At 37.9% G+C, this 16,603-nt stretch overlaps 1 protein-coding gene across 3 annotated transcripts in view; it reads right to left on the bottom strand.

Annotated features, from left to right (window-relative positions):
• LOC101850213 (complexin) overlaps positions 1 to 16,603 on the bottom strand; it is a 103,434-nt gene continuing 86,831 nt past the window's right edge. For 2 of the 3 annotated variants that reach the window (XM_035972525.1, XM_035972499.1), the window contains 2 exons: positions 11,444 to 11,558; positions 1 to 5,359 (listed from right to left, as the gene is read on the bottom strand). In XM_035972525.1, coding sequence (XP_035828418.1) covers positions 11,455 to 11,558 — 104 coding nt within the window. In that variant the 3' untranslated portion in view covers positions 1 to 5,359; positions 11,444 to 11,454. The remainder of the gene's footprint in view (positions 5,360 to 11,443; positions 11,559 to 16,603) is intronic. The other variant, XM_005088969.3, reaches the window with a different exon arrangement.

A 16,603-nucleotide genomic window follows, 5' to 3' on the forward strand; every position in this document is an offset into this window, starting at 1 on the left:
TTCAGCTAGACCAACTTTAATCATCTAAAACATGTAGTCAATGCTCATTACAAAAGTAAGTACTTATTAACATGACTATATACACATCTACAAAATTGTAAAAATTAATACAAATTATAAATAAAGGAATGACAGCGAATTCAAATAACTAAACCAGATCTTGTCGTCAAATGAAGTAATGAGCATTTAGATATATATAAAAAGGACAAGATGAAAACATAAAGAATACCCCACAAAGTTCACCAATAGTCAGATCGTACAAATACTTTATACTGCCCCTATATCTCCTGTGATAAGACATGGAATTTAATCCGTCATAACGATCAAAGAAACCTTCAAAGTACTGGCACACACTTCATATTGACTATAATCGAGACTTTTGTACATTCTGAAACGAACAAAATCTCAAGAGAAAATCAAGACAAAGAAGAAGTCAAGAATCAGAGATGGCTTCAGTAATCATTACCTTTAAAATTTTAAAATCAATTTGAAAAAGAGAATATAATACAGAATTCTTGGACATCTCAATCACTGTATAATAACACCAACACAGTCTTTACAACTTTCCTTTTTCTTTAATTATGCAATCATGAAGCAAAATCTCCATGCCAAGATGGACAAAATGCTGTGACAACAGTCAAATCATAAGTTTAGGTCAAATGAAATAACAGAATAGGTGAATAAATACAAAACAAACCTAAAAAACTAGTTTCTAGCAGGCGCCTGTGCAAAAACAAAAAACTGGAAAAAACCAACAAAATGAAAACAATCATATAAGCATCTTGCATTATGTAAAACTGAGTATTAGGTGACTCAATATGTATTGCTTAAATTGTAAATACAGTTTAATGTTGCGTAATTAATACTAAAGGAAGCTTACCGAAACTTCTAGAAATCAAAATATCCTTGAAATGCAACTATATGTATACAGTTCAAGACGCAGTCAACGGTTGGCAAGGTAACCACAAGTTTAAAAAAAACCAGCAAAACAATTAAACAAAATAAAAACAATGAAACGAAAATAACGGAAAAGCACAGCCTTTTGAAAAATATCAATTAGAGAACGGTGAGGATGGAGGTTATCTGTCCCATTTTCCCTTCAGCTTTAAAAGCCCATCAATGTACCAGGTCAGCTCTGACTTTTATAGCCCAAGGGACGCAAATCTTGTTTATAGAAAGCTATACGAGTTCAAAGACGGATTGCTTCCCTTGTGTCTGGCCTATAATATTGTACCCCTTTTCGCGAATGTGCCTTTAGGGTTGTTTTATCCCTAACTTGTAAGAAGGCATCTTGGTGACGTTTGACATCACAAAGTCAGAAAAGACTCCTGGCGGTTATAAGAAATGGCAAGTATTATGAGAAGAGCTTATTAATCGAACACAGAAATGAATAACTTTTAAAAAAAAGAAATAAAAAATGACAGACCACATTCACAACCTCTCTGTAGTTGTAAGATAAAGCAATGTAGATAGTCTTGAAAGACATGAATACATGACCACAGACACTACTAAATTTCACGTTAGTGTCACCACAGTTCATAAACATTTGGGCCTCAGATTCCACAGAATGGTGTGAGTTTAGTTTTTGGTCGTACACATAAGTATAACAGAAAACATGGTACAATACCTGCAGGGAGACATAACTTTCGTCTTTAAAAAATACAAGAACAAAGTAAAATAATGATTTTATAAGTATGGATTTAGTTTCTCCATGTTTAGCAAACTGTAGGAAAAGCAAATATCAAAACTTCATATTTTTTAAATATTCATCACTTTACAATCACAAGTTTGGGGCAATCCAGAACACTAAAAAATAACAATGACATTACTGGTACTCTTGTTTACACTAATTTCAAATCATATTGCCCGTAGCATAATGAGATACTTCCTTTTCAGAGAGTCCGTAACTTATGAGTTTATCATTTTGATTCACAATATCAACAGAAACCAAACAAAATAATTCCACTAAAAATAAATTTAAGACATTACTAGTATTATAGTTAATAAGAGAGACCATAGCAGTTCATTGTTAATTTTTCACAACTCAAAGTATCAGAAAATTGTCCCTGGTGAAAGCTAGAATGCATTTTGGTCTTTGCTTTGTTATATAAAAAAGGCATTTTCCTTTCTGACTAGAACAAAATGTCTGGGATACTATCCTAGAGAAGGCCTCAGAGCAGCCACAGTAAATGTAAAACTAGAATCTAGTTAGCCACAGCCCGCTTTTACCATAAACTACGCAGTAAAACAATAGTGTTAATCAAAAGCGTCATTTAAGTAATGCCAAAGTATTTTATATGATGGAATCTCTTTTTCTATAAACCATCTCTCATCGTTATTCTAAGATATGAATGTACACAATATATTCAACTTGGGTTTTTTTTCTGTTTTGTATCTGTAGAGGCAGCTCCATTTATATGATCTCTCAATTCTCAACAGGTATGCTATAAGGATGCAATTGTATCACATTATCACATTCATGCTGAGACCCAACAAGAATACAAAGTTCAGTGCACATGGGGTACCCACAGTTATTATCAGTAATTAGGTTTTGCATATGTGTAAGGATTCATTTGATTGAAGGCAAAAAAATGCTATGTCACTTTTGGCTGTATATATACAGAATACTACACGCTGAGCACATGGGAGGAGAGAAAAGCCGGGAAAAGGTCGAGGGAGGGTTGGGGAGCGGTGGGTGTCCAACAAGGGCAAGCTACAAGTCCAAACACACTATAGGTTATAAGAAAGAGGCACAACAAGAAGATCTAAACTGAGCCACAGGAAAGGAGAGTGAGACCTCACATTATTTGGACTGACCAGTTCTATCCTTTGGGTACGGACAACCTAGATCTATACTTATTCACCTAGCCCGAATGGAAAGGTGGGAGGAAGGGGGCTATGTTACTTCTGGTAGTTGACAAGAGTTCTCTGTATCATATTAACTTCAGGTAGTAGAGGAAAATAAGATGAGTGCTGCTGGGAACTAACTATGTATATGTATTAGCAGCACTGCATGCATGTCATGAGAATGTCGACATAATATGGAAAGATTAGGCTCATCTTAGGGAGTAATTCATATTTTGCTCTAGTAATTTCTATGTAATCTGTTCGTAGTCCAAAACGTCGAATGAGCTTTCCCCCCATTGCAATATCAGCAACATTTCTTCAGTAATAAATAATTCATGACAGTAATTCTGAAACCCGACTCAGCTCTACCCCTTCTAATACTAATACAGAGGAATGAATTTCTTGCCATTTGAATGGAAAATGTGCTCTCCAGAAATGTCCACTATTTTTTAATATGTCAGTCACCTAATTTTACAGCCAAAAGAAGACTGCTCAAAAAACAGATAAATATGTGAAAATATACTACATAAACGTGACACAACATCTGATAAAACATTAAAAAAGGGAGGAAGGGACAGAAGAGAATGTGCAAAATCTGACAGAAAAAAAGAACATTCAAGTGTGTGCACCTAATAGTAATATTCTAGGAAGCTAATACGTTCTTCGGTATTCGGTGGTAGCGTCTGATGGGGGTATGCAGTGTTTAAGAGCAGGAACAACAAATCAAAGACAGTTTCAACACATTATTGTACAATTCAGAACTGTGTCACTGACAGCAATATGAGACGTAGCAATGAATAAAGCTTTCCTTATTAGCCAATAAAACAAGCTTGGAAATTAAGGGAAAGGAAGTGAGTGAAACAGCAAGACCCTATCTACAATACAACATTATCAAGAAGAATCAACTTGTGTAGTTCTTCGTACAGCACAACACACACTTGGTCATAACCAGGTGGCTATACCAACCCTCCTTGGTACTTGGAAAAGAAACTTGCAGTAAGTTTTTGTTTAAGATATTCTTAATGGGGCTTTACACACTAATTCTGGAACAATCAAGTGTTTCTCTGTTCTTTGTGGGAAATGAAGGCTTTCTCAATATGAATAATTTTCAAGACACAAACTGTTCTACCAACTTCACATGGCCAAACTTTAGAGCAAAGACCAAACAACCACCAGAAAAAAAGGTGGACACACCACTTCTGTGTCTGCAGTAGAAAAAAAACAACATCTTTTAACGTGGAAGAGTCTTGGTAACTTACAGTGTATGAGCCCTTTTGACAATCAAAATATTACCAAAATGTCTCTTTTCCATTATGTCAGACTGGAATAATTTTTTTCTGTATCACTATACAGATTCATGAGGCAAAATTGCTCATAACAACACTAAGAAAATCACAACACTTCACTCACTAGAAGACGACACGGAATGGGGAAAGTATGCAGGAGTGTACGTGTATATTTGTATATAAAAATACAATAAAGAAAAAAGTAAGAAAGACAAAACAAAACAAAACATCATTTTATGAATCTCAATAAAAATTCAATTTCACAAAAATGGAATGGGCCGCACTGTACACAAAGCTTGTAATTTATCCTTGACCTGTGAAAAAAATGCCCTGACATAACACGTGTTGACCACAACTGCTGCCAACTCCAACATCTGCAATACTGTCTTGAAGTCAAATGAGCTGTGGCTGTGAGAAAAAAGCAACAATATTCACGCCATTATTTCAACAGAATGTCCACGCTTTTAAGACGTCGCTTCTCAATACTGATATCTTCATTTCCGGTGTTGGCTGTACAATCAGTTGAGATGGTTACACCTTATCTCATTACCGTATATACGCTGTTATAGAAAAAGTTTTGAGCTAGGTACTGGGTTCCACATTGTTAACAGGTGTACTGTACGAGATGAGTGAGAAAACTTAAGTTTAACAGAATCCATTGTCTTATTATGTCTTTGTTCTTGAAGGTACTGTGATAAAAGAAACAAAGTTCAGTGCCGCTGTTGATTTTTTCAGACTTCTTTAAACGATAAAGCAAAGGTAGCATTCTTTGTTAGGTATCGCGCGTGCACAATTTTATATTCAGAAGGAACTTTACATTTAATAATAAACATTGGCCATTACCCAAACAAACTATAAAGCTGGTAAATCATTAAAAACCATTGTTAAAGATGAAAATAAATGTGCGTATATGTTCTTTACCTCATGATTTTGAAACCTCTATGTAACCATTGCAATCTGTGAACCATTCAAGATCAAGAAAATAGTCATTCTAGTCTATCTGCTCTGGCACTACATTAACATAAAACTTGGATAATTGGTCGTTAACACACATCTGGCTCTACACCACCTACAATAAGTTGATTCAATAAACTCAACAAACAATGGTCACACGCCCACAGCAGCCCACAGAGGCGCGGTGTAAGTTGATCACGTGCCACGTCGCACATCCCGACATCAGCAACTCTTTCCAAGGACAACGGGATACAACTCGTGCGCTGGCACTACTGAGGAGAGAGGGTAGAACATCTGGTGAAGAGGCAGATCTCGTGACATTTAATGAAATACTCTTTGTTCATACAAAGGAAAACATCAAACCAAACTTTGACCTCTGCTTCTTAAGGAGTGCGAGTTGACACTTATCTTTTTCAGTTTCAGTCAGGAATTTACTTTTTAAAAGATCATATTATTATTATCGAAGCTCACGTCTGGTTCTCATGAATTTACAAAAACACATAGGCCTACCGTGCATTAGAAAGCTATACAAGAATTTGGTCATCTAGATAAGGCGTAGTTATTCACTGACACAAAAATCATGATCCGGTGGCACAGAAAAAGAGCAGAAAAGACAAACAGAAAAAAACCAAGACAAATTATAATCATATAAACTGACAGACAGTGAGGTGAGAAGGAGGTGTGACAGAGCAAGGGCAGTAAGATAGCTTGGTGAGACAAAGTACACAGCCACTTTCCGGAACTGACCCTTTTTGCACGGAGTTCTTTTCAGAGATAAAAAGCTCAAAATGACACATATCTTTTAAGGCGTTAAAACCTCAACAACGATCAGGCAGGCAGACTGACAGGAGGTGGTAGGTTGGCGGGTGCTCTGGTGTGGTTTGCTTCTTCTTTTCTATAAAAAAAATGTCTAAAATCGTTATCTTCCCTCTTTCTTTTTTTGTGTAAGTTACTCCCTTGTAACACCTCAAATCTTCGGCACTTATATGACCTTATTGTGTTGCAAGTGCCGTAAAACTCTTACTAAAACTAACTAAAACTGACAGGAGATGCAACAGGCTGAAGCAAAGGTAGACAGGCCGATATTCGCAGTTTAGAACATATCAATTGAATGACAGAACAAAATCCACGGGCAATTGAAAGAGTAAAAAACAAGTACAGTTGAACCTGTTAATATGACCACCTGCTCAAGACAACCACCTCTACAAACGATACCCCCCCCCCTCCCAACCCCGCCCTTTAAAATTAATTTTTTATCATAATGTTACTGTCCATCAAGACATGTCTCACATGACCATTTTCTCCCCGACAACGCAACATGGTCGTACTGGAAAAGGTTCGATTGTAATAATCAATAGCGGGATGTTGGAGGGCGTCACTGGTAGGTCCTATACTTCTTTATTTTCCCTGTGTCGTTTCTGTCTGTCTGACTTACCTTTTCCCAACACTAAATGACCATTATTGTGCTGATGTGCCTCTCTCTACTCAAACAAACAACCATCAATAAATTAAGTTGCATGTGCGGCTGGCATGATGAGAAGCCACCAGGTTCTGAGAGATATTGGAAGCCCTGCTGACAGTCGACACGACAAACACAACACCTAAGGCTTAGAGACCAGTGGCCACATAATATCGTCAGAGGACTTTGCTTGGAACGTCAAGGAAGCAGGCGGATTCCGTTCAGCAAATAAAAACCAAAAACGTTGTAATTTTAATAAGAGTTTTACGGCACTCGCAAAACAGTAAGGTCAAATAAATGCCGAGGATCACAGGTGTTACGAGAGTGTAGCAAACACAAAAAAGAAGGAGGAGAGATATGGACGATAGATGCAGGAGCAAACCACACCTGAGCACCCGCCAATCACCCACTCAGAGAACTAGAGTGAGTCGATTTTCCACAACCCGTACAGTAATCCAACTACATGACTGTACATTTACCCCGATCATAGGAAAAACTGCTGTTGGATATCAACACTACGAACCTATGTCCTGCGTCTTGGTATCATCTTACGTCTGGACAGTAGAATACCGAGGCCATCCTGGGCAGTAACCCAACTACAGTCATCCCGATGTTAACAAAGGAAAAACTGCTGTTGGGTATCAACACTATGAACCAATGTCTTGCCTCTTGATATCATCTTACGTCTGAATAGGAGCATAATGAGGACGTCGGGACGTCGGAAAGATCTCCAAAGACGTCTATTAAAACACAACTATCCAAAAACCAGCTTAGAGGGTGTCTACTTTGCATTAAGCTGTGCAATGTCGATAGATGTGGAATTTGAGATCCACCAGATAGGTCAAGTTATTTTACGAACGAAACACAAGCACACCATATCACCATGTTTAGTATACCTGCCTGCGGTGTTTCACTTCTTTAAGATGACGTTTCATATATACATGTACATACTGTGTTCTCAGCATTCCGATGCTTGTGAGTGAGAAAGTCCAGTACTGCAGCAACCATCATCAGAGGACCGTAAGTTAAATTTTGTTTGTATTTACATCTAGTACTTTTATTGATTCTTTTAATTTTAAAAAAATATATTTGAAAGGGTTTTTTTCCTTTGAGTGTGGGAGGGCGGGGACAAGTTCTGGAGTATGTACACTTAATTTAATTTACCAATGTTGCGCTGCTAAGGCGCTTTTTAAGGGCTCAGAAAACCACAGTTTACGACTGTATCGTTGTTGAATTATCATTGAGTTCCAATCATATCTAACTGTTAGGAATGTTTTCGATCCAACTCAAGTGAGAATCTGTCCCGACAATGTAATTGTTGTCCTGTAAGTCAGTGTTTACTTCACATTGGGGCAGTTATTATCATTCACTCACTGTTTGGCTGCAGTCTAAATCAAACGCGAGTTTGCGCAGCACAATCAACCTGTGTGTGTGTGTGTGTGTGTGTGTGTGTGTGTGTGTGTGTGTGTGTGTGTGTGTGTGTCTGCTGTATGCGAGTGTGCGTGTGAGTGTGTTTGAGTATGTGTGTGTATGGGTGTGTGAGTGAGTGTGCATGTGCGTACGCGTGTGTGTGTGTGTGTGTGTGTGTGTGTGTGTGTGTGTGTGTGTGTGTGTGTGTGTGTGTGTGTGTGTGTGTGTGTGTGTGTGTGAGAGAGAGAGAGAGAGAGAGAGAGAGAGAGAGAGAGAGAGAGAGAGAGAGAGAGAGAGAGAGAGAGAAAGAGAGCTTGAGTGCATAGTCGTTTGATCACTCTCAGGGAAGCCTCTTCTCATAAACGTCAAGCAGTCTGAAAGCTGCCACCCCCACCATTTTCCCCATCACTCGTCCCCTCGACCGCTTGAGACAGAACCCTGTGATGTCCGGGGAAGGGTACTCCTTGTAACAGATGCACGGGATATGAACCTTTTCAAAATGTGTTCTGTTCTAATGGACCCATCGTTCTTTCTTTATGGTTATTTAATTTTGTAAGGACGCCCTGAGCTTCAGACACATCAAACTATATGTAATGACCACAAAAAAGCGTTATTTTCACGACAGGAGTAAATGCTATCGGGACCTACTTTTCCATCTGACCTAGACCCGTTATCGCCTTTGAAAAGGGCAGCCAGTATTGCACAACAGCGCCTCTTCAATCAGTCGCCACCTTTCAACGTGCTTCGCACTCTCAATTTGTTTCTACGAAGAATTTAGCTTTAGAAAATATAATTTGCGCTTCTCCATAAAGATCCTACTTGAAGGAATCCTCGTTATTGGAGACTTCGTGGCCTTTCGCTGTGTCCGTATTCCAGATCTTTTAGTTTTAGCTTTAGCTTCGCTCCATCCGTCCAATCTATCAAATCGGTCTCTTTCCACAGATTTTTCTAGAACTTCTTTTTCATCTCTAAAACAACATCAAAATAGTTACAAGCAGAGCTACATGCTTACAGTATAGCTACATATAATAATTATTTCAGGATAACCAGAGGAGCTTGTTCTTACATCCTAAATACAGTTAGCTACAGCTTAAATGGTTAACTACTTTTCACTATGGCTTGGTGCATTTCTCGGTGCATACCTCAGTGCATTATACAAAGAAAGCGCACAACAACCGAAGCTCTATAGAGGAACATACAACGAACACGAGGGTGAACAGTAAGGAAAACGCAAAAGTAAACACTACAAGCTACCAAAGCGGCTGAAAGCGGCAGCGAGTTACGCAAATCAGGACAACTTAAAACAGGACAACCGAAACAAAAACGAAAAGTGTAAAGTTGACGGACACAACTATGAAACTGAGCCTCAAAACACGTCACTTAACAGCAGCAGGACAACCGCACCCAATCAAAAGCCATATTACGAATAATATTAATATGTCTCCATTGGGACCAAGTTGGGATTTTGGAATAAACTAGCTGGCAAGATTGCGTTATTGTGTCAAAGATGCATGAGTTTTTCCATAGGAGAGGAAAGATGTCAAACATAATCAATTATATTTCATTAAATGCACTTCAATATTTAAAAGTCATGTGGATTTGAATAAGAATATATATATATATGTGCAGAATTCAATAAACTCTTATCTTTTATACTGGAGCCATCATGTGGCCTGAATCGATCAATTACATTCGATTTTCAATCACAAAAACAAGATATTTTAGGAAGAAACGTCGTCCGGCCTGTAAAATCTATGTGTGTCCGCTTCATCGTTCACTCCTACGACTTCCAGAACTAGTCAACACATGCACAGTGACAGTCACAGACAGGGTTATGCGGAGCACAAGCAGAGAAAAAATGCCCAAAGGAAATACCACATCGAAAATAATGCAGAGCCTGTTTTTTTTTTGTATTATTAAGATAAGCTCTAGCAAATTAGGAAAGCTTTTACTGGAAGAAAACACAAGCAAATAGTATTAAGAAAGGGAAATCCCTCATGCAGCACAATACTATACGACACAAAAGTGACTACATGGCACGATATCGCTTTGAGATTAACCAGGAACGTAGCGACGCCGCATGATGCCCAAAATACAACTGATGAGTCTTTTGACTAAATGAACGCTAATGGTGTTGGCACTTGCAAAGAACTGAAAACGAAAAACAAGAGTGTGTTATGTTGCACCCCCTCCCTCCCCCCCCCCTTTTTTAACAAAAGAAAAACAATGTCTACCCCAAAAAGACGACTACATAATATACATATCTGCATTTGAATTCCAAAGCCGAAAGATTGTAAATGTTTTGTTCGATTCCCATACAATATTAAAATCCATGTTGACAGCTTAAGGCTCGCGGACAAGATATTCGCGAGTTTCGAACTCGAACAATAAGAACATGAGCAGCGACACCGAGATAATTAGCAGCAAACACCCCCCCCCCCCCCGAAAAAACAACAAAAAAGAAATCAACACTATTAGATCGCAAAGGACAAGGTTGCTTCGGCCCTGCCCAGTAGGGCCAGTGTGGCGTCCGTGGTCTAGTGGTGAGACGGCTGTGGTCGTAACCGGAAGGGCACGGGCACGAAACTCGTCAGGCACCCGACGTTATGTCCTTGACACTTCATACGAGTATTCCTCACTTTAACCCATGCGGGAATATTTACCCGGTTATAGACGGCGAAAGATCTAGTCAGTTTGTTACTGTTTGTACCTTTTATCGGTAGCATGCACTGTGTGCTTTCTGGAAAGACACAACCTTTCTGATAGTTCTATAGTCTGCCGGGGTATAATAATAGCCCATAGAACATGCTGTAGAGCATCGGTACGTGCTATAAAACTACAATTATCATCATTATCATCATCCCAGCAGAAAAAGAAAAAAAAAACTTCACAAAAGTTTAAAGTGCATGACATAAAAAAACAACAACTGTAAAGCAAGGATCGGCTGGAAATAAATTACTGCAAGGTGAATCAATCAGCACTACTATCTTCACTGTTTTACACCAATTTCTCTAGTCCTCATTACAGCAATAAGGAGGCAATTGTCACTCACAATCGCGCTATTCTAGAGTAAAATGCACACAAACACCGTATCACTACAAATAAGAACTACTATTAGCCTAAACCCCCATTTCATCTCGTCTCTCACTCCACCCCTGCTCCCTGAGTTTACCCTGTTCCCTTGGTACACTGTCTTTCTCCTCCCCGAAAACCCCCCACATAATACACACCCTTTCTCCCTATATTTACAGATTACTGCAGCAATATTTTGCAAGACAGTGGATCCTTCACCAGGGTCTGGACGTAAAAATAGCAAGCCAAGGGGGGAAATAAATAACTATTATCATAAAGCCATAAACACAACTACACAACAAGAAAGAAATTGCCACAAACACACTATCACAGGGCGAGGTGAGGTCAGTATACAAATAGAGTGGGTAAATCCATGCCGTGCAGTTGACGAAACGATCAGGGGCAGATAACTTACATTTCTTTGACTCATTGCAAGACACATTTCTCTGTGACCTCCCCTACTCCTTGTGCCAATTTGGCTGGGAGTTCACTGACTTTGGTGGACAATTCACTTAGATTTGGGGGAAACTCTGGAACAAAAAAATGAAACAGGACAGATAGTACTGAGCTGAATCACATTCAATTTTTGTTTCATCACACATCTATCCTGTAGTAGTTACAACAGAGAGAAAAGCAATAATACGGAGCCTATCTTTTATTTTAAAACAAACAAACAAACAAACAAACAAAAAAGAAGCCACGCTCACACATGCGCACGCACCTCTGTACGCCACTGCAACCACTGTTCTCCATAGTCCTATATATGCATTAAGGTAACACTTCTTCTAGTATTTGTTCTGACAATACTCATACGTCCATTATCGTTGAATCAAAGTTTATATCTTCCCTGTCTCAAGGCTGGTAGAGTTTCTCGTGAGGGTTAAAAAAAAAACACACACAGATTTAAAAAAAATAAAACACAATTTAAAACAGTAAGAAAGTGACAACATTTAAACAACAATAGGAATTCACACCGAAAGACAATGTTATGAAACACCTTGCAAAGAAACCCACTGGAAGAGGGCAAAGTTAACGGCCAGGTTGAGAAAGATAATATAACTGCATGCATTTCCATTTTCTTTGAGAAATCGGCTGTATTTTACATGTAAACTATCTCAAAACACAAGAACGCCCCATCCTCCGCCCACTTTTTGTACTTCATAGTTTGCATACAATAAGAAACCGACAGATCTTTACTCCATTTCCTTGGCGCCTGCGTTGTAAACGTTATTTCTTCTCTTTATTTGTCAATAGATCCGTAAAATGATAGTAGGAAAAAGATGCAGTAAATTTCTTTTTATTCCTCCAAAACCAATTAATTCAGGACCAAATGTACAGACTAAACATACAAACAAACAGAAACAAACAAATAAAATCGAAAAGAGGTTTCATTCCAGCAGCCGCTGAAGCTTATGAGCCCAAACAACAAAGGTTTGATTTCATAATAGTATGGGGAGAAGATGGCGGGTGACAGCATCCAAGAACGTGCCGAGGGACGAGACGAGAGTGAAGCTTGCGGAATGCATGCTGGTACTAACGTAGGTAAAAGTCGGGGAGGGGGAAGGGGGAGGGGTCGGGGTTGAAAAGGCCAAAATAACACTAAAACGTATTTAGAGATTATTACACTCTTGTATGATGTGTGGGCGACAGATTATTATCTCACCCCCCCCTCAACTCCAAGTTAAAAAGCAATGCCGAAAAAGGGTAGACATATACATCAAACAAAATTAATTCCATTACGGCTCAAATTATACGTCTTGGAGTCCTCTAAGCTATATAATGTTATATTATTTCAAGAACCTCTAAAGGTCGATCGCAAGCCTGGCATAAAACAAACCATAACCAATCTTTATGGGAAAGAAAACAACCTTTGATGCAAAAGGCAGATTACACTATGTGCGATGGTAGATACGATATTTGAAAATAAAAAAGGCTGAGAAAACACAGGTAAAATGTAAAAAAAACAAAGGGATACAAAGTGACGAGAAAAACACGCAGAGAAAAGCACCAAGCCTCAGTCGAGAAAAGAGATGAATAAATGGTTATCTCAGTAGCTACGGTTACACTTGAACACCAGGGCAGTGTTAGTCTGAGCAAAATTATGCATGTTGTTAAACAGTTGCCCTACGGACGAAATCGCCAGTTTACGTTATAGTTAGTAATAAGAAATAATATATTGATTATAAGGAAATGTGACAGCGTGATTCTAAAAAGGCCTGTGGATAATTCACATACAGAGATGAGAGAAACACGAGACAGACTAAGATAGAGAGAGAGAGAGAGATAGATAGATAGACAGACAGACAGAAAGATAGGTAGATAGATAAATAGATAGATAGAAAGGTAGATAAATAGATAGATAGATAGATAGATAGATAGATAGATAGATAGATAGATAGATAGATAGATAGATAGATAGATAGATAGATAGATAGATAGATAGATAGATAGATAGATAGAAGATAGACAGATAAATAGATGGATGGATGGATAATATAGATAGATAGATAGCAAAAGAGAGAGTGAGAGAGAGAGAGAGAGAGAGAGAGAGAGAGAGAGAGAGAGAGAGAGAGAGAGAGAGAGAGAGAGAGAGAGAAGGGAAGGTACGATAGAAACAGCGAGAGAGAGGGGATGGGGGGTAAAAAGAGCCAGAGTCATAGAAGCCAGGCCAGCGAAGTCTGAGAAGCAATAGACGGGCTGAAAAGAAAGACCGAGAGAGCGATAGTAAATGCACAGATACCCCACCATATCATCAAAGGACACAGATTGTCAAGGGGGAGAGAACAGACAACATAGTAAAGAAAAATACGATTAAACCAACATTAGATGAAACAGTCTTGTCACAACAGACATTCATAAATATTAAATAGAAACAGTAACGTTGTGGTCCTCACGTGTGGAGCGATGTACATTTTTTTTATTGACAAACACAACATTTACACCTTAAGTACCTTCAAGGGCAATGCTGAGGATACAGAATCTAATGAACCAGACATCTGACCAAACAACAAGAAAACTGGCCGTAATATTACACAAGAATAAAATGAACACAAACTAGTAACAGAGTATCGGTCTCTCCCCCCCCCCCCCAAAAAAAAAGAATAATACCAATAATAAAATAAAATAATGACGATAATAATAACAATAATAATAATAATAATAATAATAATCGTAATAATAAATAATAATTATAATAACAATAATAATACTAATAATAATAATAATAATAATAATAATAATAATAATAATAATAATAACAATAGTAATATAATAATAATAATAACAAGAACAATAATAAAGATAAAAACAATATAAATAAAAATACCAATAATCGTTGAATGCAGAAATCAGCACGGTACCAAAAGAATATATCTACTCTCTTCTAACACCGACATTGGACACAAAGGTAGTACTCTAATAATAAAGACGCTGGTACGACCTGCGATAGGTAGAGTGTATTGTAGTCATGGAGTGTGCCAAAATGGGTCAAGAAGTTCACGTACATGTACACTCACTTGCTTTATAAGATTACATGTGAAAATAGGTATATAGTTTAATAACAAATAATGATAGTAATCATACTTTGCCCAAAAAAGTCACCAAATATTAGTAACAACAACATCAACAATAAAATAATTGGTAGTAATAACAATAATAAAAAGTGTAATAATAATAATAATAATAATAATAATAATAATAATAATAATAATAATAGTAATAATAATAATAATAATAATAATAATAATAATATAAAAAAAATAATAAATAATCTTAATAACAATACTGGTCAAATATGTACAGAAATAACAAAAATCGTGACCAAACGGACACGCAGTCGGTCAGTACGTAAGTAGATTATAATACACGTGTTTTAGTAAGTAATTTAAATATTATATAAAAAGAAAGAATAGCGCGTATGCTGGAGCATTTTCTAAGTAATAGTAAGCTCTCTTCAAATGAACTGATCAGAAATAAAAGGAAGGTGATTGGGGTAAGATTTTTTGAAAGACAAAAAAAGAACGATCTTAATTAAGTAAAGGGCTGTTAATATTTTTTTGTCTTTAAAACGTTTTAGGTTAAAGATGGTCAAGGGCATAAGGAGTTAAGAGACGATGCCCAGTATAATATGCAGTTTTGCTACTGTGGGTGTGGAGGTAATCATCGCATTAGACATGTTAAGTACGCCGGCTACCTCCTGAAAAATGGAAGCAATTAGAAAAAAGAGACTGCCCCAATCTTTGTTACAACGTAGTTATTAAGAGAGAGAGAGAGAGAGAGAGAGAGAGAGAGAGAGAGAGAGAGAGAGAGAGAGAGAGAGACAGAGAGAGAAAGTGAGAGGGAGGGGGCGAGAGAGGGGGCAATGCTGAGGGAGAGAGCGAGGGAGAGAGAGGCAGTAAGAAAAAGAGAGAAGAGATAACGGCACATAGAATTAGAACGGGACAGAGAGACACACACAGAAAAGAGAGAGAGAGAGAGAGAGAGAGAGGGGGGGGGGGGGGGGGTTCAAGATTCCAGAGCAACAAACCACACACTACCTGACTGATTCGGTCTGAGACAATAATATATACTGAAGCCATACAAGAATAGTAAGGGAAAGTGAGAACAAGACTAAGAGATTCGTGGAAAAGATGCCAGCTTCCATCGACTATGCTCTGTGAGCTGTCTCCCGAAAACTCCGTCAAGAATGGAATAGTAACAGAAGAGAACAACTACGAACATGCCATCACAACTCTAGATCTAGCTTACTACGTATTTTCACAAACCGAGTGTGAACTGTTCTATGTATATTTTAGCATAAATATATTCACCAAAAAAAACATAGAAATAAACGAATGAAATTTGCATTTTTTCTGAAATAATGAATAAAGGTGAACATGATGACAATAACGAAGTTCGTCGAAAACGACGACGACGACGATGATGATGATGATGATGATGATGATGATGATGATGATGATGATGATGATGGTAACGATGAAAACGAGATCAAGAAAATCACTCAGCACTGAGCAGAAAAATGTTCAAAAATGAGAGGTTGTACGTTTACAAACTAGAGCATGACGAGAGACAAAATCTGCCAGAATCAAAAGTAGTAGGCCTAGTCGTAATCAATTAGGAGCAATGGTTACCAACACAACAGTCCAAGACAACGCATAGAAATCATACAAAGTGTTGAGATACAAAGGACACATAATAAAATACATTGTCTAGATACGGTCACATTAATTCACGAGCAGCAGTGCGATATTTAATAATATGTCCACACGGACTTGCAATTCGAAACAAGAGTACAGTACAATAATATATTACGTTTTGTATGATACAATTCCTCTAAAGAAAATCGTTACATGCTTTCAATGTGGCCAAAATAACATCTCACCCCAGGCAGGACTTTCAATTAATGCAGATCAATATCTCAATTGCACACGCCTCGACGCCAGTTCATAATCTCTTTTTGCAAGGAAAACGTCATGCGCCTGTTGGAATTTGGGTGTTTGTGTGCGTGAGTGTGTGTGTGTACGTGTGTGTGTGTGTGTGTGTGTGTGTGTGTGTGTGTGTGTGTGTGTGTGTGTGT

Source organism: Aplysia californica, unplaced genomic scaffold, assembly GCF_000002075.1.
Source record: "Aplysia californica isolate F4 #8 unplaced genomic scaffold, AplCal3.0 scaffold00002, whole genome shotgun sequence".
Lineage (NCBI taxonomy): Eukaryota > Metazoa > Mollusca > Gastropoda > Aplysiida > Aplysiidae > Aplysia > Aplysia californica.